Raw genomic sequence first — 23,465 nt, forward strand, 5'->3', positions numbered from 1 at the left:
TACCTCACAGGACCGTCGTAAAGACGATGGAGCATTTGAATCCCCAGAGCTGTAATTTTGCAGCCTGGAAAAAAATATATGGCATTTTTTGTTGTTCTTAAAAAAGCAATTAGAGACACAGATTGGAAATACATACCGCTCCCGTGACATTTTAATTTAACTTTTGGGTTGAATTTAAACTCTCCTTTTTAAATTTCACCTTCTTTTTTTTCTGTTTTTAAGATCGTATGGGTCGTCCTGGGCTCCCAACTGTTCATTTAGTGACGGTTCGAAGTTACATCAGCATTGGAAAAGGCGAGCTGTGACCATTTTTCATACATACGACCGTTGCAGGAATCCCCAGGTTCATGTGATCAACATTTGGATGCTTGGTGATGGACTCATTTATGACAGCTGCAGCATCCGGAGAGGGTCACGTGATCCTCTTTTGCGACCTTCTGACGAGCCAAGTCAATGGGGAAGAAAGATTCGCTTAACAACCGTCTGATTCACTTAACAATTGCGGTGAAACAGTTATTAAGTGAATTTTGCCCCTTATTACATCGTTTCTTGCCACAGTTGTTAAGTGAATCACGTCAGTGGTTCAATTAGTGATATGGTTGTTAAGTGAATCTGGCTTCGCTGTTCCCTTGGCTTCTCAGAAGGTCGCCAAAAAGGGGATCACGTGACCCCCAGGACACGGCGAGCGTCATAAATAGGAACCACTTGCCCAAGCGATTGAATTTTGATCATATGACCATGAGGATATACTCAGTGGTGGGATTCAAATAATTTAACAACCGGTTTTCTGCCCTAATGACCAACTGGGTAGGCGTGGCTCGGTGGTCATGTGACTGTGTGGGCGTGGCCAACTCAACGATACTCACGTTGATGGGCGCTTCGCCTTAGCTATTACAATGTAATAAGGGTTAACCAGAGAGGCAGTTTCTGTAAGCAGGGCAATAAAGATTAGGCTAGAAACACCACCAGAACGTTTCCTTCCTGCCTTCCGTACAGGATTAGCCCTGTAAAGTGGAAAAGAAACAAAATAAGATTTCTTCCAATAACCGGTTCTCCGAACTGCTTAGAAAGTTAACAACCGGTTCTCCCGAATAGGTGCGAACCGGCTGAATCCCACCGCTGGATATACTGCAATGGTTGTAAATGTGAAATATATATATTATATGAAATGTGAAATAGCTATATCTATATATGTATATATAGATATATATCAGAGGTAGGTTGCAGCAGGTTCTGACAAGTTCTGGAGAACCAGTAGCGGAAATTTTGAGTAGTTCAGAGAACCGGTCGTAAAAATTCTGACTGGCCCCATCCCCATCTATTCTCTGCCTCCCGTGTCCCAGCTGATCAGGAGGAAATGGGGATTTTGCAGTAACCTTCCCCTGGATTGGGGTGGGAATGGAGATTTTACAGTATCCTTCCCCTGCCACGCCCACCAAGCCATGCCACGCCCACCAAGCCACACCCACAGAACCCGTAGTAAAAATTTTCGAAACCCATTACTGCACGGAGACGTCTTCGGACAGCACCGGCTCGTCGGCTGTGAAACGGAGATGAGCACCGCTCCCTAGAGTCGGGAACGACTAGCACGTATGTGCGAGGGGAACCTTTTCCTTTGATATACGCTGATATTCTACTTAAACTTGTGTTGATGTGTGTATGCATGATGTGCTACATTATTATTGTGTATCATTGTTTGCATGAACTCTGTAGGTGTATTATATTATTATTATTATTTATTTTATTCATTAAAAATGAAACTCAGTCAACTGAACATTCAAAATACATCACAAATAGCATTGATTGGTGCTAATGGTTGATAGGGGTTGTTGTTGATGTTGTTGTTGTTGTTGTTGTTATTATTATTATTATTATTATTATTATTATTATTATTATTATTATTTATACATAACTCAAGGAGTGAACTTACCTAATATTCCTTCCTTCCTTTATTTTCCCTACAACAACCCCATGAAGTTGGTTGGGCAGAAGTTGTATTACATCTATCTACAGTATTCATCCATCCATCCATTCATCCATCCATCCATCCATCCATCCTCCATCCATCTTTGTCTGTCTGCTTATCTATCTGCTTATATTATTATCATCCAACATTTTACTTCATCTTGCAAATCAATCTTCAAGCCATTTTCCCCCTCTTGGGCGTGTCAGCAACGGAAACTTCCCTACGCAAACAACGTGCTCTGTCGCCCGGAGCCTCTCCTATAATTCAAAGATGCTAGTCCTCATGGTTCTACATGAGATTTGAGTTCCCCGAGACCTGGCAGGGGGTTCCTGAGGCTGATGATTTAATTTAATGATTTAAAATTAGTGAAGCCGGGCTGGGGATTCCTGGAGGCCAGGCACCCCAAAAAGCAGGAAACCAGACCGGAAGTATGGTTTTATTTTATTTTATTTTATTTTATTTTAATCCTGGGTTTAGAAAATTTAGAACTCCGCCGCCTTCGACATGACCTGAGTTTAACTCATAGAATCATCAGTTACAATGTCCTTCCTGTCAAAGACTACTTCAGCTTCAATCACAACAATACACGAGCACACAATAGATTTAAGCTTAATGTGAACTGCTCCAATCTCGATTGCAGAAAATATGATTTCAGCAACAGAGTTGTTAATGCCTGGAATGCACTACCTGACTCTGTGGTCTCTTCCCAAAATCCCCAAAGCTTTAACCAAAAACTATCTACTATTGACCTCACCCCATTCCTAAGAGGTTTGTAAGGGGCGTGCATAAGAGCACAAATGTGCCTACCATTCCTGTCCTAATGTTCCCTTTGATAGTATCCAATTTCATATACTTATTGCATACTTATGATTATATATATGCTTATATATCATATAGTTATCTCATGCTTAGGCTTATATATACTGTTGTGACAAATTATATATATATATATATAGGTTATTGGGTTTCTAAGGTGGAAGTGTCTTGGCGACGTTTGACGAAGTCTCATTCGTCATCTTCAGGCTTCAGCTTCGTGCTTCTGGGAGCACGAAGCTGAAGCCTGAAAATGACGAATGAGACTTCATCGAAACGTTGCCAAGACACTTCCAATTTTACGTGGGAGAAAACCCGAATAACCAAAGACCTACATACAAACACCCGCGAAAACCTCAGAAAACATATATATATAAATATATATATAAGGGCTTCTGGTGGCTCAACAGATTAATGCAGTCTGTTATTAACAGCAGCTTGCTTGCAATTACTGCAGGTTCAAGTCCCACCAGGCCCAAGGTTGACTCAGCCTTCCATCCTTTATAAGGTAGGTAAAATGAGGACCAGATTGTTGGGGGCAATAAGTTGACTTTGTATATAATATACAAATGGATGAAGACTATTGCTTGACATAGTGTAAACCGCCCTGAGTTTTCGGAGAAGGGCGGGATATAAATGCAAATAAAATAAAATAAAATAAAATAAATAGTTGTCCAGAATGCAAAACCGGGATACCGTTGGGACCCATCTCCATTTAATACCCGAATATTCGATCAGATTTAGACACACCGATACGGAAAGAAGAACCGATTTATCTTTATTGCGACCAGTCTTAGGGTCTCAACAGTTTCGATTCAGGGAAAAGTGCCAGGATTTTGATAAATAGACCGAAGGAAACGGAGAACTCCATTTTGAGAAGAATCTACGCCTTCTTCGTCGCCTTGCTGAGTCTAACCAGGTATGGTGAACTGTCGGCCCACATTTTGCCTCACCTGTCCGGTGAGAGGGTTAAAGCTGTCCTGGACTTGCTGGAGCGCTGTCCTGCAGGAAGGAAGGGAAAAAAATGGGGGGCGGGGGAAGCAGGAGTGAAGATTGTCCGCTTTCTACCGCACAAAAGCGCCTCAAAATAGCTTTTAACCCGGGGTTGCTCCACCCTAAAGTAGACTGAGGCAGAACATGGAGGTTCCATTTTCAACAAGGGCCGTGGTGGCTCAGGCTGTAAGATAGTCTGTTATTAAAACACAGCAGCCTGCAATTACTGCAGGCTCGAATCCCACCAGGCCCAAGGTTGACTCAGCCTTCCATCCTTTATAAGGTAGGTAAAATGAGGACCCAGATTGTTGGGGGGGCAATAAGTTGACTTTGTAAATATACAAATAGAATGAGACTATTGCCTTACACACTATAAGCCACCCTGAGTCTTCGGAGAAGGGCGGGGTATAAATGTAAATAAATAAATTTTAAAAAAAACCCAAAACGCCAGAACGGAAGAAGCCCTCGACTTACCTGCAATTCTTTTAGGGACCGTTCGAAGTCACAACTGCACTGAAAAAAGTGAATTATGACTGTTTTTTCCCCCCACACGAATGACTGTTGCAGCATTCCCCCAGGGTCACGGGATTTGCGTTTGGATGCTTGACAACTAGTTTGTATTTATGATGGTTGTGGTTGAGCAGGGGGCTGGACTAGAAGACCGCCAAGGTCCCTTCCAACTGTTCTGTTCTGTTCTAAAATTCTGTTCTATTCTATTCTATTCCAAAATTCTATTCTATTCTGTTCTGTTCTTTTCTGTTCTGTTCTATTCTATATTCTATATTCTATTCCAAAATTCAATTCTACTCTATTCCAAAATTCTATTCTATTCTGTTCTATTCTATTCCAAAATTCTATTCTATTCTATATTCTATTCCAAAATTCAATTCAATTCTATTCTAAAATTCTATTCTATTCTATATTCTATTCCAAAATTTTATTCTATTCTATTCCAAAATTCAATTCTACTCTATTCTAAAATTCTATTCTATTCTATATTCTATTTCAAAATTCTATTCTATTCTATTCTATTCCAAAATTCTATTCTATTCTGTTCTATTCTATTCCAAAATTCTATTCTATTCTATTCCAAAATTCTATTCTATTCTATATTCTATTCCAAAATTCAGTTCAATTCAATTCTATCCTAAAATTCTATTCTATATTCTATTCGAAAATTCAATTCTATTCTATTCTAAAATTCTAGTCTAGTCTATTCCAAAATTCTATTCCAAAATTCTACTCTACTCTACTCTACTCTACTGTATTCTATTCTATTCTATTCTATTCTATTCTATTCTATTCTATTCTATTCTATTCTATTCTATTCTATTCTATTCTATTCTTTAAACCTTATTTTAAGAATCTCTAGTCTGGCTTCCTGAGGTCTGTCCAAGGGTGAAGGCAATCGCTGGGGTTCTTGTCTGCGTTCAGTGAACTGAGGGAACCAGATGACTTCGACTCCACCCTCGGGTCCTGTCTCCGCTTGCCGTTTCACTAAGCCACCTACGTATAAAATACAGAAAACACGGATGAGAATCAAGGGCCCAGGTGCATTGCCTTGATGGAGCTCTCTACAGTTTAAGAGGTATATACAGTTAACCCTCGATTTTCGACCATTCGTTTAGCAACCGAAGTTTTTTTTCCCGGCCCTGAAAAAAGTTGACTTAGGGCCCTTTTTTCGCACTTAGGACCCTTGCAGCATCCCCCGTGGTCGCGGGATCAAAATTCAGGCCCTTAGCGACCGACTAGTATTTACGACGCTTATACATACCTTGTACATAGCAGATGCTGATCAGCAAAACGATCAGGGCAAAAACCTTCATTTTGGCACAAGCTTTGCCTTCGCCCTATTTCTGGAGAGAATGGGGGATCGGGGCATTTGCGGAGAAGAAAGAGAAACAGACAGAGAAGGGGGAAAAAATATCAGGTTTAATGTCATTCCTTGCTTAGCTCATCCAGCGTTCCTTCTTTTGCAAATGTATGACTCACTAAGTCAGTTGAATTTCGGATTGTTTTGGGTTTTTTTTTTAATGCCATCACAGGGACTAGAAACTTTGGTTCTCGAAATACCAGAAAACTCCTCAACTTATGACCTTCCACTTAATGACCATTTGAAGTTCTGACGGGGCTGAACAAAAGTGGACTTACTTTAATACTTCCAATGAATTGGCAACGCAGTCCCAGAGGCCAGGAAGTTCAAAAGGGCCTCTGGTGGCTCAGACTGGTAAGAGAGTCAGTTATTAACAGCAGCTGCTTGCAATTACTGCAGGTTCAAGCCCCACCAGGCCCAAGGTTGACTCAGCCTTCCATCCTTTATAAGGTAGGTAAAATGAGGACGCAGATTGTTGGGGGCAATAAGTTGACTTTGTATATAATATACAAATGGATGAAGACTATTGCTTGACATAGTGTAAGCTGCCCTGAGTCTTCGGAGAAGGGCGGGATATAAATGCAAATTAAAAAAAAAAACTTATGACCTTCCACTTAATGACCATTTGAAGTTCTGACGGGGCTGAACAAAAGTGGACTTACTTTAAGACTTCCAATGAATTGGCAACGCAGTCCCAGAGGCCAGGAAGTTCAAAAGTCTTTGCGAGTCACACGCTCAGAAACTGAAGTGCGATTCAGGGAAAGCGAACTGACAATTGGGTGACATTCCTGGTTTGGTTTAGTAAGCCAACATCTAAGCTTTCGCAGAGCCGTGCAGATAAGGGATATATTGGAAATTAAAAACGCTTTTAATTTCCAAGCTAAACAATCGGTTGCAATAGCTAGTGGTTTACCTGCTCCAAATTTAGTGAAGTTTAATACATACAATATTAGATGTAGATAGAAAGATAGATAGATAGATAGATAGATAGATAGATAGATAGATAGATAGATAGATAGATAGATAGGATACATAGATAGATATATAGATACATAGATAAATATAGATAGATAATAAGTAGAAGGTAGGTAGGTAGATAGATAGACAGACAGACAGACAGAGATAGACAATAAATAGAAGAAAGACGGTCAGATTAGATAGGCAGATAGAGAGAGAGAGAGAGATAATGATAAAGATAGAGGATAGATAAAGATAGAAAGGTGATAGATAGATACAAAACAGACAGACAATAAATAGAAGAAAGACTGACAGAGATTAAATAGGTAGGTAGGTAGGTAGGTAGGTAGGTAGGTAGATAGATAGATAGATAGATAGATAGATAGATAGATAGATAGATAGATAGATAGATAGATAGATAGACAGACAGATGATAGACAGACAGATGATAGATCCATAGATTTATATTTTAAGAGGCCAAATTACTTGTTTCTTTTCATTTTTTAAAGAAAACCCTTTGATGCTTACCTGCGTGAGGGATTTCAAAGAGAATATCTGGAGAAGAAATGTGTTTTAATCAAGAATCAAAGAATTTTTATACCCTCTCCTAAAAGTACAGCCCCTCTCGCTAATCTTTCCTAAAAACCATTGGCCCTTGTGCCCCCTTCCCCTCCCTGCCTAACCCAGCCACCCTCCCCCATCAATTCTCTTGGGAATGGGACAATTGCTGCTTGCGTAATTCTTGTGCAAGCAGATTTGTCTATGTGTGTGTGTGTGTGTGTGTGTGTGTGTGTGTGTGTGTGTTTAACAGTTATCTTCTTTCCCTGTATACACACACACTTCAATGATAACGTTTTCTTCAAACCAGAAAACGAAGGTTTACAAGGGGGCAAAGCACAGGCTGAAATCTTTCCTTCCGCCTTTGCTGAATATGTGTCTCCTAAAGGACATCTAGACAGGCCCATTTAGAAAAGCAAACGCACCATTGAGGTATTATTGAGAGAATTCAGGGAAAAAAACACTATGGGGAAAAAAATACTGGTAATCCTGAGAATAAGAAAGTTGGAAGGAAGGATAATAGACAAGACAGGAAAGATGGATAGATAGATAGATGGTTGGATAAAAAACAGAGATGTGATAGATGCGATAGAGGTGATTAGATATTAGACAAATAGATGTGATAGATGTATTAGATTGGATGGATGGATAAATAGATAGGCAGGGATGGATGGATGGATGGAAGGAAGATAGATGGATGGGTGGGTGGATGGATGGATAGATAGATAGGCAGGGACAGATGGATGGATGGATGGATGGATGGAAGGAAGATAGATAGATGGATGGATGGATGGATGGATGGATGGATGGATGGATGGATGGATAGATAGATAGGCAGGGACAGATGGATGGATGGATGGATGGATGGATGGATGGATGGATGGAAGGAAGATAGATGGATGGATGGATGGATGGATGGATGGATGGATGGATGGATGGATAGATAGATAGGCAGGGACGGATGGATGGATGGATGGATGGATGGATGGAAGGAAGATAGATGGATGGATGGATGGATGGATGGAAGGAAGATAGATGGATGGATGGATGGATGGATGGATAGATAGGCAGAGACAGATGGATGGATGGATGGAAGGAAGATAGATGGATGGGTAGATGGATGGATGGATAGATAGATAGGCAGGGACAGATGGATGGATGGATGGATGGATGGATGGATGGATGGATGGAAGGAAGATAGATGGATGGATGGATGGATAGATAGGCAGGGACGGATGGATGGATGGATGGATGGAAGGAAGATAGTTGGATGGATGGATGGATGGATGGATAGATAGGCAGGGACGGATGGATGGGTGGACGGAAGGAAGGAAGATGGATGGATAGATAGATAGATAGATAGATAGATAGGCAGGGACAGATGGATGGATAGAAGGAAGGAGGATAGATGGATGGATGATAGATAGATAGATAGGCAGGGACGGATGGATGGAAGGAAGGAAGGAAGATGGATGGATAGATAGATAGATAGATAGATAGATAGATAGATAGATAGATAGATAGATAGATAGATAGATAGATAGGCAGGGATGGATGGATGGATGGAAGGAAGGAAGGAAGGAAGGAAGATAAATGGATGGATGGATGGATAGATAGATAGGCAGGGATGGATGGATGGATGGAAGGAAGGAAGATAGATGGATGGATGGATGGATACATAGATAGGCAGGGATGGATGGATGGATGGAAGGAAGATAGATCGATGGAGGGAGGGCTCAGATAGGTAGCTTAGAGCAGGGGTCTCCGACCTTGACAACCTGAAGACTTGTGGACTTCAACTCCCAGAATTCCTCAGCCAGCAAAAGCTGGCTGAGGAACTCTGGGAGTTGAAGTCCACAAGTCTTCAAGTTGCCAAGGTCGGAGACCCCTGGATTAGAGGGATCAGACAGATGAAACTGACAGGCAGAGACGGGGGGGGGATCGTGGCGGCCTGGCGCTTAACCCGGATTCCTTCTCCCACCTTCACCCAGGAAGGCCCCCTCCCCCGCCCCCCGCCAGGCGCGGCGCCTTCGGAAGACCGCAGCAAAAAACAACAAGGAAAAAAAAAAAGGCAACCGAACGTTCGCGCAACATTTCCAGCCAATCACGGAGCGGCGTGAAAGGGAAAGTAGGGAAGGGAGGGGGGAGTGATAGAGAGATCAAAGGAAGCGGCTTGGCTACATTGGGTTTTTTTTTTATCCAATCAGCGCTCTCAGCTCGGTTTCCGCTCCTTCCCGGCGACCAATCGGAAAAGAGGACGGGTAGTGGAGGGGGGAGAGGGAGGAGGAGTGGGGCGGGGAAGATGGCCGCCCCCATCAAGATCACAGAGAGAGAGGAAGAGGAGGAAGAGTTGAGGGGGGGCTCTGAATGCCTGACGCCTTTCTGACCCCCTCCCACCTTTTCCAGCCGATTCTGCCTTTTTTTTCTTTTGAAAAAGGGGGGGTCTGTTTGCCCCCAGCCCCCCCCCCATAAGTATTATTTCTTGGATCCCCAACCTGCGCCCCCCCCAAAAAAAACCAACCCTCCCCCTTTCCTCTCCCCCCCTCCTTTCTCCAAGCAACCCCATTTTTATTTTTATTTTATTTTGCAGCAATCATGTCTGCAGGAGGATGAGCTTTTTCCTCCTCTCCCCCTGGAGCCACTAAGCTTGGTGTGGTTGTGGGTCCTTGGGTGTGAAACAAACACACAGCCATTGAATTCTTAAGTTGCAACGAGGCTTGTTAAGGTGATGGCTAGGTAGCCTGGCTTAAGGTGGTGGTGCGTGTGTGTGTAAGGACATGGGGAATATATTCGCCCCCTTCTCCGCCCCGCGGAAAGGGGTTCGCCGGGCCGAAGGACTCTCCAACCCGGGGAGCTTCGACGAACTTCACCGCAAATGCAAAGGTAAAACACATTTTCATTTTTAATTTATTATTATTATTATTTTGCTTCTCTAAAGATAGGTTTGGTTGGCAGGTCCTGGTCTGCTTTCTCTGAGCTTGGTGCGTTTTCTCACAGACGTTTCGTGGCCCAGCTAGGTAACGACATCAGTTCTAGAACGGAATTGGATTGGGGTGGGGAGGGGAGGAGGAAGACTCTCTGAATTTGGGGGTTTTCTTGCAGACATTTCATGACCCAACTAGGTAACATCATCAGTGTTAGAAGGGAGTGGGGATTGTGGAGTGGAGGAGGAGAACTAGGACTAGGGCAGGGGTGTCCAAACTTGGTCCCTTTAAGACTTTTGGACTTCAACTCCCAGAGTTCCTCAGCCAGCTTTGCTGGCTGAGGACTCTGGGAGTTGAAGTCCAAAAGAAGGAGGAAGGAAGAGGAGGAGAACTAGGACTAGGGGGTCCCTGGTCTCTCTGAGCTTGGTTGTTTTCTTACAGACGTTTCATGACCCAGCTAGGTAACATCATCCATGCTAGAAGGGAATGGGGACTGTGGAGAGGAGGAGGAGGAGGGATAGAGGAGGAAGAAGGAGGAAGGGAAGAGGAGGAGGACTATGGGGTCCCTGGTCTCTCTGAGCTTGGTTGTTTTCTTACAGACGTTTCATGACCCAGCTAGGTAACATTATCAGTGCTAGAATGGAATTGGGTTTCCTCTCTGTCTATATACAAGTGAATTGGATAGAAGAGAATCCTTGGTAGCTCAAGGAGGGCTCCTTGATGTTGTCTGATCTTGGCTTCTTTCTTGGAGACGTCTCATGACCCAACTAGGTAACATCATCAGTGTTAGAAGATTGTGGGGCTTGTGAAGAGGAGGAGGACTAGGACTATGGGGTCCTTGGTCTCTCTGAGCTTGGTTGTTTTCTTACCGACGTTTCGTGACCCAGCTAGGTAACATTATCAATGCTAAACGGGAGTGGAGTTTGTGGAGAGGAGGAGGGCAGTGAGGTCCATATTACTGCCTGAGTTTGATGGTTTCCTTGCAGACGGACTTAAGAACGGGGTTACTCGCTTATCAACCACAGTGATCCGCTTAACAACCGAGGAGAGAAAGGTCGTAAAATGGAGCAAAATTCACTTAACAAATGTCTCATTTAAATACAGAATTTTGGGGCTCGATTACGGTCCTAAGGCAAGGACTACCTCTTTGTGCGGAAAAATGTCCTTGCTGAGTGTGGGAAAACTTGCTAAAACCTTACATTTCCCACAGTAGCGGTTTTATAACGGCTTGCTGGCTTTTTAGCTTGAGGGTTACAAAAAACAGTTGTTGTTGGGTTTTTTTGTGTGTGTGTACCTGGTTGTGTTAGCGCCCAGCTTGTCCAATCTCCATCAATTCCACTGTTAATATGGGTGGCCTGTAATGTTTTGTATTGTCGTTTTTTATTCTGGGCGGTAAGCTGCCCTAGGGGGTCACTCGATAGCCAGATGAGTGGCGTTTAATAAATCAAATAAATTCAGTTTAAATTAATTTTTTTTTTCCCATTTCAGATGTTTTCCCTCAACAAATTGAAGGTGTCAAGCTGATCATTAATAAATCTCTCAGTAGCCACTTCCAGGTGGGTCTCCTTACTTCTAGAGATCTTTTTAACAGAGTTGGAAGGGACCCTGCAAGGTCATCTAGTCCAACCCCCTGCCCGAGCAGAAGACCCTACGTCTGCCTCTACCTAGGATCGAACTCGCAACCTCCTGATTGTGAGGCAAGAGCTCCACCTCTAGGCCACAGCAGCTGGATCTGTAGTAGGGGCGGCGGCGGCTCCGTAATACGTTAGCCTACCTCGCAGGGGAGTTGTTGTCTGGAGTCATGGAAGGAGGCAGTGCTCTCTCCTCCCCCCCTCATCCAGCCAGCAAACAAGCATTAGACTAAGTTTAGACGGATAGTTTTTGACTTACAACGCTTCGTTTAGTGACCGAAGTTACAACAGCACTGAGAAACGGGACTTCGGACCCTGTTTCACACTTACGACCGTTGCAGCTTTTCCATGGTCCCGTGATTTAAATTCGCTTGGCAACTGCCTCGTATTTGTGACGCTCACAGGGGTCACCCTTTTGCGACGTTCTGTCCGACGCAAAGCTGGATTCACTTAACGACCGTGGCACTAACTTAATAACCGGAGGGATTCCCTTAACCGCCGCAGCCAGAAAGGTCGTGAAACGGGCCAAAACTCACTTAACGGTGGTTTCACTTAGTGGCAGAAATTTTGGACTCAATGAGGACTACCTGCATGCCTCGTCTTCTGGTTTTGTTTTTTTTCCCTTGCAGGTAGCTCATACCATTCATATGAGCACCGTTGGCCACTCAGGTTACCACCTGAACACGACATATGTGGGGGATCAACAGCTTAATCCTACAGAGGTGAGCGAAAGCAGATTATTTCCAGTCAAAATGGGATTTAATTTGTCTTTTGGGTCCTAATTCCCAAGTTACGGGAATTACAGGTTTGGGTTCCCTCGAACTGTGGCTTGTTAGATCAGGTTAGTTAACTATCCTTAGGTATGAAAGGCAGCAGGGTGGGCCAGTCACCAGGTGACGGTGAGTTCTAGTTCCATCTTAGGTATGAAGATGGTTGGTGACTTTGAGCCAATCACCAGGAGACAGTGAGTTCTAGTCCTGCCTTTTTGGCACGAAAGCTAGCTGGGTGATTTGGGGCCAATCACAAGGTGACGGTGAGTTCTAGTGCCGCCTTAGGCACAAACATCAGCTGGGTGACTTTGGGTGAATCACCAGGAGACGGTGAGTTCTAGTCCCACCTTAGACATGAAAACAGCTTGGTGACTTTGAGCCAATCACCAGGTGACGGTGAGTTCTAGTTCTACCTTAGATATGAAAACAGCTTGTTGACTGTGGGCCAATCACCAGGTGACGGTGAGTTCTAGTCCCACCTTAGATATGAAGACGGCTTGGTGACTTTGAGCCAATTACCAGGAGACAGTGAATTCTAGTCCTGCCTTTGGCACGAAAGCCAGCTAGGTGACTTTGGGCCAATCACAAAGTGACGGTGAGTTCTAGTCCCGCTTTAGGCCCCAAAGTCAGCTGGGTGACTTTGGGCCAATCACCAGGAGACGGTGAGTTCTAGTTCTACCTTAGATATGAAAACAGCTTGTTGACTGTGGGCCAATCACCAGGTGACGGTGAGTTCTAGTCCCACCTTAGATATGAAAACAGCTTGTTGACTGTGGGCCAATCACCAGGTGACGGTGAGTTCTAGTCCCACCTTAGATATGAAGACGGCTTGGTGACTTTGAGCCAATCACCAGGAGACAGTGAATTCTAGTCCTGCCTTTGGCACGAAAGCCAGCTAGGTGACTTTGGGCCAATCACAAAGTGACGGTGAGTTCTAGTCCCGCTTTAGGCACCAAAGTCAGCTGGGTGACTTTGGGCCAATCACCAGGAGACGGTGAATTCTAGTCCCGCCTTAGCCATGAAAGCCCGCTAAGTGACTTTGCACCAGTCCCTTCCTCCCTCCCTCTCATCCCAAACCAACCTTGCAAGGTTGTCTTTGTGGGAGAAAATAGGAAGAGAAAGGAGTATCAGTTACATCCACCAACTTGAGTCATTTATTTTTTAAAAAAACCCAGTTAAAATCGTTTATTTTAAAATTTTAAATGAAACCCAAATATTTAAAGTTTTTAAAATAATGAAATTCAATTAAAAGTACATCTTTTTTTTAAAGAAAAAATAAGGCTTAAAAGCAGACAAACCTCAGCCCATTTTCCAAGAATGGGCAAAAAATGTTATTTTCCTTTTCCCAGAAGTCAACCGATAACAACCCATGGACGAAGGATTAATCATTGAAAAGTTTCTTGGAAAGGTGGTGAAATTTGGGCCAAGATGATAAGCTTTGAAAGAGAGTTTCTGCCCATTTTTAAAAAAAAAATTCATCCAGTCCTTTTTTTCTTTCCTGATTTATTTTCCTAGACTTTTCCCACCCTTATTGGCGATATTAGCAACGTCGGGAGCCTCAGTGCCCAAATTCTCCACCTTATAGCGGAACGGATACGAACCAAAGCGGTTTTCCAGGTAACGGCCTCTCTCCCTGCGTGTCCGTCGGAATTCGAAACCGGGATTTTGATGTTCTCCAATCGGCCATAAAGAGAAGGGCTCTTTCCTTGCCTCCCTGTAGCCGCCTTGGCCTACCTCGTAGGAATGTTGTAAAGACGATGGAGCATTTGAATCCCCAGAGTTGTAATTTTGCAGCCTGGGGGGGGAAAAAAATGGCATTTTTAAAAAAAATATAATCAAATAGAGACACAGATTGGAAATACAGACATATATCCCCTGACGTTTTAATTTTAACTTTTGGGTCAAATTTAAACTCTCCTTTTTTTAAAATTTCACATTCTATGTTTTTAAGATTGGCAACGGTTCATTTAGTGACCACAACAGCACCGAGAAAAGTGATTTATGACCGTTTTTCACACCTATGACCGTTGCAGCATTCCCATGTCACACGATCAACATTGATGCTTGGCTACTGACTCGTATTTATGACCGGGGCGGGGTCACATGATCCTCTTTTGCAACCTTCTGACAATCCAAGTCAATGGGCAATCCAGTTTCACTTAACGGCCGGGTGACTAACTTAATAACGGTGGTGATTCACTTAACAACCGGGGCAAGAAATGTCATAAAACGGGGCAGGACTCACTTCACACCTGTCTCGCTTTAGCAACATAAATTTTGGGCTCAGCTGTGGTCATAAGTCAAGGACTACCTGTAGAACATTTTAATACCCAAAGCTGCAACTGGAAAAAAAAATACATTTTTTTTTTTAAAAAAAGGCCCTTTCAAGAAAACAGAGAGACACAGACTGGAAGTAAATATAACTCCCCTGACTTTTAATTAACTTTTTGTGTAGAATGTAAACTTTCCTTGCTTCTTTCTATTTTTTTTTTAAAAAATTTATATCCAGTTTTATGTTTTTAAGATTATATGGGACACTGCCCAGAGACCCTCTGTTAGATGCATGGTTTCTAAGTGTGATTGATATAGAAAAATAATGAAGATTGTGGAATAAATATATATGATTTAATTTAGAATAGAATAGAATGGAATGGAATAGAATGCAGAGAATAGAATAGAATGTAGAGAATAGAATAAAATAGAATGTAGAGAATAGAATAGAATAAATAGACTAGAATAGAATAGAATGTAGAGAATAGAATAGAATAAATAGAATAGAATAGAATGTAGAGAATAGAATAGAATAAATAGAATAGAATAGAATGTAGAGAATAGAATAGAATAGAATTTTTTATTGGCCAAGTGTGATTGGACACACAAGGAATTTGTCTTTGGTGCATATGCTCTCAGGGAACATAAAAGAAAAGATATGTTCATCAAATATAGAAATGAAATATAGAAATGAATAGAATAGAATGTAGAGAATAGAATGTAGAGAATAGAATAGAATAGAATAGAGTAGAATGTAGAGAAGAATAGAATAGAAATGAATAGAATAGAATAGAATAGAATAGAATAGAAATGAATAGAATAGAATAGAATTTTTTATTGGCCAAGTGTGATTGGACACACAAGGAATTTGTCTTCGGTGCATATGCTCTCAGTGTACATAAAAGAAAAGATACCTTCATCAAGAATCATAAGGTACAACACTTCATGATAGTCACAGGGGACAAATAAGCAATCAGGAGACAACCGATATCAAAATAAATCGTAGGGATCCAAGCAACAAAGTTACAGCCATACAGTCATAAGTGGAAAGAGATTGGTGATGGGAACGATGAGAAGATTAATATTAGTGCAGACTTAGTGAATAGTTTGACAGTGTTGAGGGAATTATTTGTTTAGCAGAATGATGGCGTTTGGAAAAAAACTGTCCTTGTGTCTAGTTGTTCTGGTGTGCAGGGCTCTGTAGCGTCGTTTTGTGGATAGGAGTTGAAACAGTTTATGTCCAGGATGTGAGGGGGTCTGTAGATATTTTCCCAGCCCTCTTTTTGACTCGTGCAGTTATACAGGTCCTCCATGGAAGACAGGATGTACTTCCTTTCTATAAGCAGACTCATAGTTCTTACTTGGGATTTGGGATCGTGACTTTGCGGAAGGCAGCTCAGATCCAATTTTGGAAAGAAGGCATTTCCCTGCGTGTAGAAAGTTAGCGTGGGTCTCCCTTGAGATGCTAGATTTCTTCAAGCGGGCCTCTTTTTTTTTTTAAAAAAAAATTATATCCAGTTTTATGTTTTTAAGATTTATATGGGACACTGCCCAGAGACCCTCTGTTAGATGCATGGTTTCTAAGTGTGATTGATATAGAAAAATAATGAAGATTGTGGAATAAATATATATGATTTAATTTAGAATAGAATAGAATGGAATGGAATAGAATGCAGAGAATAGAATAGAATGTAGAGAATAGAATAAAATAGAATGTAGAGAATAAAATAGAATAGAATAGAATGTAGAGAATAGAATGAATAGAATAGAATAGAGTAGAATGTAGAGAAGAATAGAATAGAATAGAATAGAATAGAATAGAATAGAATAGAATAGAATAGAATAGAATAGAATTTTTTATTGGCCAAGTGTGATTGGACACACAAGGAATTTGTCTTTGGTGCATATGCTCTCAGGGAACATAAAAGAAAAGATATGTTCATCAAATATAGAAATGAAATATAGAAATAATATAGGAGAAATATAGAAATAGAAATAGAAACAGAAACGAATAGAAACGAATAGAATAGAAATGAATAGAATAGAATAGAATAGAATAGAATAGAAATGAATAGAATAGAATAGAATTTTTTATTGGCCAAGTGTGATTGGACACACAAGGAATTTGTCTTCGGTGCATATGCTCTCAGTGTACATAAAAGAAAAGATACCTTCATCAAGAATCATAAGGTACAACACTTCATGATAGTCACAGGGGACAAATAAGCAATCAGGAGACAACCGATATCAAAATAAATCGTAGGGATCCAAGCAACAAAGTTACAGCCATACAGTCATAAGTGGAAAGAGATTGGTGATGGGAACGATGAGAAGATTAATAGTAGTGCAGATTTAGTAAATAGTTTGACAGTGTTGAGGGAATTATTTGTTTAGCAGAGTGATGGCGTTTGGAAAAAAACTGTCCTTGTGTTTAGTTGTTCTGGTGTGCAGGGCTCTGTAGCGTCGTTTTGAGGGTAGGAGTTGAAACAGTTGATGTCCAGGATGTGAGGGGGTCTGTAGATATTTTCCCAGCCCTCTTTTTGACTCGTGCAGTATACAGGTCCTCAGTGAAAGGCAGGATGTACTTCCTTTCTATAAGCAGACTCATGGTTCTTACTTGGGATTTGGGATCGTGACTTTGCGGAAGGCAGCTCAGATCCAATTTTGGAGAGAAGGCATTTCCCTGCGTGTAGAAAGTTAGCGTGGGTCTCCCTTGAGTTGCTAGATTTCTTCAAGCGGGCCTCTTTTTTTTTTTTCCTTCTGTCCTATGGCATTCTTGTTTTTTTCTGCTCCCTCTCTTTCTCTCCCCCCCACCCCCTTCGTACTGTGAACAGCTCAGGCTGAGCTCTGAAATGTAGACTAGGGTTTCTTTGTTAAAAAGGCCATCCCTGACTGACTCGCCCTGTTCCAGACACAACAGGCCAAATTCACCACTTGGCAGTTTGATACTGAATATCGCGGGGATGATTATACAGCCACCCTGACGCTGGGCAACCCCGATCTGATCAACGAATCAGGTGAGTGAGATCATCTTTGGCAGGGATTGGCATCCCCCTTTTCTTTCCTTTCCTTTCCTTTCTTTTTCCTTTCCTTTCCTTTCCTTCTTTCCTTTCCTTTCCTTTCCATCCCTTCCCTTCCCTCCTTCCATTCCCTTTCTCTCTTTTTTCTTTCTCTTTCTCTCCCACCCTTTCTTTGTCTTTGTCTTTGTCTCAGTGTTCCTTCCTTCCTTCCTTCCATCCATCCTCCTTCCCTTCCCCTCCCTCCTTCCCACTCTCCCTCTTTCCCCTCCTTCTCTACCTTTCTTTCCTCTCCTCCTTTCCCTCCCTCCCGCCTTTCTTCCAGTCTCTTTTTTTTCTGTTTGTTTCTCTTTCTCCCCCACCCTTTCTTCGTCTTTCTCTTCTTTCCTCTCCTTACTTCCAACCCTCTCTCCCTCTTTTCCTTCCCTTCTCTTCCTTACTTTTCTCCTTCTTTCCTTCCTTCTCTTTCCTTTGTTCGTTCATTTCTTCCTTTGTTGCTTCTCTCCCTCCCTCTCCCTCTCCTTCCTTCCTTTCCTCCCTCCTCTTTTTCCTTCCTTTCCATTCCATTCCTTTCCATTCCATTCCTCCCTCATTTTTAATACAAATTTCCTTACTTTCTCCCTCCTCCTCTTTTTCTCCCTTCTTTCCCTTTCTCACTCACCTCTTTCCTCCCTCCCTCTCCTTCCTTCCTCCCTCCCTCCCTCTTTTCCACACAAATTTCCTTCCTTCCTTCCTTCCTTCCTTCGTTCCTTCCCTCCCTCCCTCCCTCCCTCCCTCCTTCCTTTCCTCTTCCCTCCCTCTTTTTTCCTTTCCTGTCCCTTCCAACTCTGTTATTATTATTATTACATCTTAAAAGTGCCCTGACTTTGAGAAACATTCTGCTAAACTATACTACACCGAATGGATAGTTGTCCATTGGCAACCTGGGAATGGTTTAGCACAGCGATCACTTTTTAAGAGGTGGGTTAAAAAAAGCCATTCCTGCCAGTGGCAACTGACCCTTTCCTGTGCTTTTATTCCGGGCAGTTATTCTTGTTGCACACTTCCTCCAGAGCATGACGTCACGGTTGGTTCTAGGGGGTGAATTGGTGTATCACCGACGTGCTGGAGAAGAAGGAACCATTGTTACTCTGGCTGGCAAGTACACGGGTGAGTAGCTCCTTTCAAAGGGCCTTTGGGGGGGGAGGGGCAGAGTCAGACTATCCCCAATTCACAGGGTTCCCGGATGCTCTCGGAGCAAGAATTCCTGGATTTTCTAGCGATTAGGGCGATTTGCGGAACCTTATAAACTCTAAAAATGCCCCACCACGATCCAAAAGATAACAGGAACAGCAAGGAAAGCCAACAAGCCTAAACTGCAGTGTAAATTGAAGAAAGGAAGGAAGGAAGGAGAGAAAGATAAGACGGAGAAGAGAAAGGAAGAAAGAAAAAGGGAAAAAGGAAGAAAGGAAAGAAGAAAGAAAGAAAAAGAAAGAAAGAAAGAAAGAAAGGGAATATAAGAGAAATGGAAAGAAGAAGGAAGGAAGGAAGGAAAAGAAAGGGGAGGGAGGGAGGAAGGGTGGATGGAAGGAAGGAGAGAAAACAAGACAGACAGAAAGAGAAAAAGAAAGAAAGGGAAAGGGAATATAAGAGAAACTGAAGGAAAGAAGAAAGGAAGGAAGAGAGAAAGGGAATATAAGAGACATGGAAGGAAGGAAGGAAGGAAAAGAAAGGAGGGAGGGAGGGTGGAAGGAAAAGAAAGGAGGAGGGAGGGAGGGTGGAAGGAAGGAAGGAAGGAAAGAAGAAAGAAAGAAGAAAGAAAGAAAGAGAAAGAAAGAGAAAGAAAGAAAGAAAGAAGAAAGGAAGGAAGGAAAAGGGGAGGGAGGAGGAAGGAAGGAAGGAGAGAAAACAAGACAGACAAGACAGAGAAAAGAAAGAAAGAAAGAAAGAAAGGGAATATAAGAGAAATGGAAAGAAGAAGGAAGGAAAGAAAAGAAAGGGGAGGGAGGGAGGAAGGGTGGATGGAAGGAAGGAGAGAAAGGAAGGAAGAGCGAAAGGGAATATAAGAGACATGGAAGGAAGGAAGGAAGGAAAAGAAAGGAGGGAGGAAGGAAAAGAAAGGAGGGAGGGAGGGTGGAAGGAAGGAGAGAAAACAAGACAGACAGATAGATAGAGAAAGAAAGCAAGAAAGAGAAAGAAAGAGAAAGGGAATATAAGAAGCAGAAGGTAAGAAGAAAGGAAGGAAGGAAAAAGGGGAGGGAGGAAGGAAGGAAGGAGAGAAACCAAGACAGACAGACAAGACAGAGAAAAGAGAAAAAAAGAAAGAAAGAAAGAAAGAAAGAAAGAAAGAAAGAAAGAAAGAAAGAAAGAAAGAAAGAAAGAAAGGAATTTCTGACCCGTCCCCCTCTGAGCATAACCCAAAATCAAACATTTAAGTTCAGCTGAAGGCTTCAGTTGGACTTTGGATGGATCAAGTGGCCCCATTGTTGGCAGATCCATAATCGGGAACGTTGGGAGCAGCTGGCGAAGGTGACAAAATGAGCCGAGACGGCCAAATTGTCTTGTTTGCTTACAGGAAATGTATTTTTCCTGGTGGCTGGAGATCCCGTACGGAATCTGGGATCAGGATGGAATCAAGGGAAAAATGATCTGCTTAACGCCCGGGAGGTCTTGTTTTGATGGTTTCGCGTTGCTAATGCTTCGTTTACCATCAATTGTTTACCATCAATTGTGTTGTAAATGTTGTACTTTGATGAACGTATCTTTTCTTTTATGTACACTGAGAGCATCTGCACCAAAGACAAATTCCTTGTGTGTCCAATCACACTTGGCCAATAAAAAATTCTATTCTATTTGCCTTCTGCCCTGGAGAAGGGCCAGCGATTAGAAATGCAGGATATTTAATAATATTTCTGCCTTATTTTAGCTCTCAAGTGGATAGCTACTCTTAATTTGGGGTATGGCGGGGCCCATGCCAGTTACTACCATCGAGCTAATGATCAGGTGAGTTGAACCTTCATTTCTCCTCCTCCACTTTTCTCCTCCTTCTTTTCTTTCTCTTTCTCCTCCTCCTCCTCTTCTTCCTCCATCGCTTTATTCGTCTCTTCTGCTGCTCTTTCTCCTTCTGTTCTTTACCCTTTCTTCTTTTCTTCTTCTACCCTTTCTCCTCCTCCTTCTAATTTTCATCTCTTCTCATCTTTTTTCCTTCTGGTGGTCATCTTTCTTTTCTTCTCATTTTTTCCTTCTCCTCTTTATCTTTTTTCTTCTTTTCTTCTCGTCTTTCTCCTTCTGATCATCTCCTTCTTCTCTTCTCCTTTATCTCCTAATCTTCCTTCTTTTCTTCTCTTTTCCATTCTTCTAATCTTCGTCTCTTTTCTTCTTCTCTGTCTCCTTCTCCTAACCTACCTTCCTTTTTCTTCTTCTTCTTCTTCTTCTTCTTCTTCTTCTTCTTCTTCTTCTTCTTCTTCTTCTTCTTCTTCTTCTTCTTCTTCTTCTTCTCTTTCTGACTTTCCTTTTCTTCTCCTCCTCCTCCTCCTCTTCTTCTTCCTCTACCTCTTTCTTTTCCACCTTCTCCACCGTCTCCTTCTCTTCCTTCCTTTTTCCTCCTCCACTTTTCCTTCCTCCTTCATGTCTTCTCCTTCTCCTCTTCCTCCTCCACATCTTTTTCTTCTCCTTCTTCTCTTCCTTCTCCTCCACTTTTCCTGGGCCCCAATAGCCTTCGAGTTTGACTTCCATTTTCCCCCCCTCCCCTTGGCAGATTCAGGTTGGTGTGGAATTCGAAGCCAACACTCGGCTGCAGGAGACAAGCTTCGCTTACGGGTATCAGCTCACCCTGCCCGAAGCCAACATGATCTTCAAGGGTCAGTGAAATTAAACTATCAGCAGGTTCTGCACGCTGCCAATTATTCCTCTGCCATTTAAGGGACAAGTATACCTTCCGTTTTCGTTGCCAAAAGTTTTCCTGCCTAAGGCGGGACTAGAACTCCCCGTCTCCTGGTTATCAGCCCAAAGTCACCCAGCCGGCTTTTGTGCCTAAGTTGGAACTAAAACTCCCTGTCTCCTGTTTGGCCCAAAGTCACCCAGTCTGTTTTTGTGACTAAGGCAAGACTAGAATTCCCTGTCTCCTGGTGTTTGGCCCAAAGTCATTCGGTCAGTTTTCATGACTAAGGTGGGACTAGAACTCCCCGTCACCTGGTGTTTGGCCCAAAGTCAGCCAGTCAGCTTTATGCCTAAGGTGGGACTAGAACTCACTGTCTCCTGGTGATTGACCCAGTCACCCAGTCTATGGCAGGACTAGAACTCCCAGTCTCCTGGTATTTGGCCCAACATCACTTAGTTTTCATGACTGAGGTGGGACTAGAACTCCCGGTCTCCTGGTGGCTGGCCCTAAGTCACCAAGCCAGCATTCATGACTAAGGCAGGACTAGAACTCCCTGTCTTCTGGTATTTGGCCCAACATCACTTAGTTTTCATGACTGAGGTGGGACTAGAACTCCCGGTCTCCTGGTGGCTGGCCCAAAGTCACCAAGCCAGCATTCATGACTAAGGCAGGACTAGAACTCCCTGTCTCCTGGTGTTTGGCCCAAAATCACCCCATCAGTTTTCATGACTGAGGAGGGACTAGAACTCCCGGTCTCCTGGTGGCTGGCCCAAAGTCACCCAATCATCTTTCCTGCCTACGGCAAGATTAGAACTCCAAGTCTCCGGGTTCCTAACCCGGCGCCTTAACCACTAGGCCAAGCTGCTGCTAACGCCTCACTCTTCTTCTTCCTTCAGGCTTTCTGGACAGTAACTGGTGCGTGGGGGCAGTCCTGGAGAAGAAAATCCCGCCATTGCCTGTGACCTTAGCGCTGGGCGCCTTCCTCAATCATTGGAAACACCGGTTCCATTGCGGATTCAGCATCATTGTGGGTTGAGGGTCTGCACCAGCCTTAGCTCTCTTACAAAGGAGGCGGTCGGGGGCTTGAAAGGTTGGGGTGCCATTGCTCAGTTAGAGCAGTGCAGCCTTGGATGATGGGACACGAGGGTATCGGTGCTCGAGCGGTGTCCCGCAGGTACGCGGTGACGCCGCGGCCACCTCCGTGGGTCCATGCACAATTCCTGTCCGGAGGGAAACGCACCCTGGGTGCAAGGGTTCCCCGTTTCTCACCCGGGACTCCGATTTTGCTGGCTTAGGGCAACGTTTAACGCTGGGGCACAGGATTTTGGGTCGGGAAGTGGCAAACTTTTCTTCGTTCGATGGTCTTTGTGGAGAATTCTGAACACCGGATTCCCCAGCGGAGCGAGGGATCGGCGCCGGTTCGGTGTGGGTAACGTGGGGGCCCTGAAATTCAGAAGACACCCCCCCCCAACTCAGCTGCTGTTTCCTGGACGGTTTGTGCTCTTCGGCTGATTCAGGGGCAGGGACCAAAAAGCCGAATTTACGACTTCAGTGCAATGGTGACTCTCAATACGATTAAAATGATGTTGAGGCTGAGCTTTCTAGCCCCTCAAAACACCCTCGGTCTGATTCTTTTAACACCTTTTTAAAAATATTTCATAGGTACCACTTTTCTCAAAGTTTAGAAGTAATCCTCTAGTAACAATGATTCATTTAGCGATGCCTTTCCTTTCCCTTTTGAGTGTGGGAAAGAAAAGTCGAGTGATGAAAAGAGCAGGCGATCAGTTAAAAAAAGTAAAACGGATAGATAAAGGCATGGAATAAAACAGATAA

General features: G+C 43.1%; 1 protein-coding gene and 1 long non-coding RNA gene across 3 annotated transcripts; one reads left to right on the forward strand and one right to left on the reverse strand.

Moving 5' to 3' along the window:
• Positions 1–3,540: 3,540 nt before the first annotated feature.
• Positions 3,541–7,153, reverse strand: LOC131186757 (uncharacterized). 2 transcript variants are annotated; one of them, XR_009152413.1, is made up of 4 exons: positions 7,131–7,153; positions 5,547–5,628; positions 4,247–5,278; positions 3,541–3,781 (listed from the first exon to the last, which is right to left on the reverse strand). It is a non-coding gene; the product is annotated as an uncharacterized LOC131186757 (long non-coding RNA). The 2 variants fall into 2 exon arrangements; XR_009152414.1 differs by lacking the exon at positions 7,131–7,153 and adding an exon at positions 6,308–6,453.
• Positions 7,154–9,437: 2,284 nt separating this feature from the next.
• On the forward strand, positions 9,438–23,343 carry TOMM40L (translocase of outer mitochondrial membrane 40 like). Its single transcript, XM_058160773.1, has 9 exons — positions 9,438–10,043; positions 11,573–11,640; positions 12,345–12,437; positions 14,001–14,102; positions 17,668–17,773; positions 18,800–18,922; positions 20,679–20,755; positions 21,510–21,612; positions 22,529–23,343. Exons 1-9 carry the CDS (start codon positions 9,938–9,940, stop codon positions 22,666–22,668), a joined length of 918 nt encoding a protein of 305 aa, XP_058016756.1. The 5' UTR covers positions 9,438–9,937; the 3' UTR covers positions 22,669–23,343.
• The last annotated feature ends 122 nt before the right edge of the window (positions 23,344–23,465 follow it).

This window comes from Ahaetulla prasina, chromosome 17 (assembly GCF_028640845.1).
Source record: "Ahaetulla prasina isolate Xishuangbanna chromosome 17, ASM2864084v1, whole genome shotgun sequence".
Taxonomy (NCBI): Eukaryota; Metazoa; Chordata; class Lepidosauria; order Squamata; family Colubridae; genus Ahaetulla; species Ahaetulla prasina.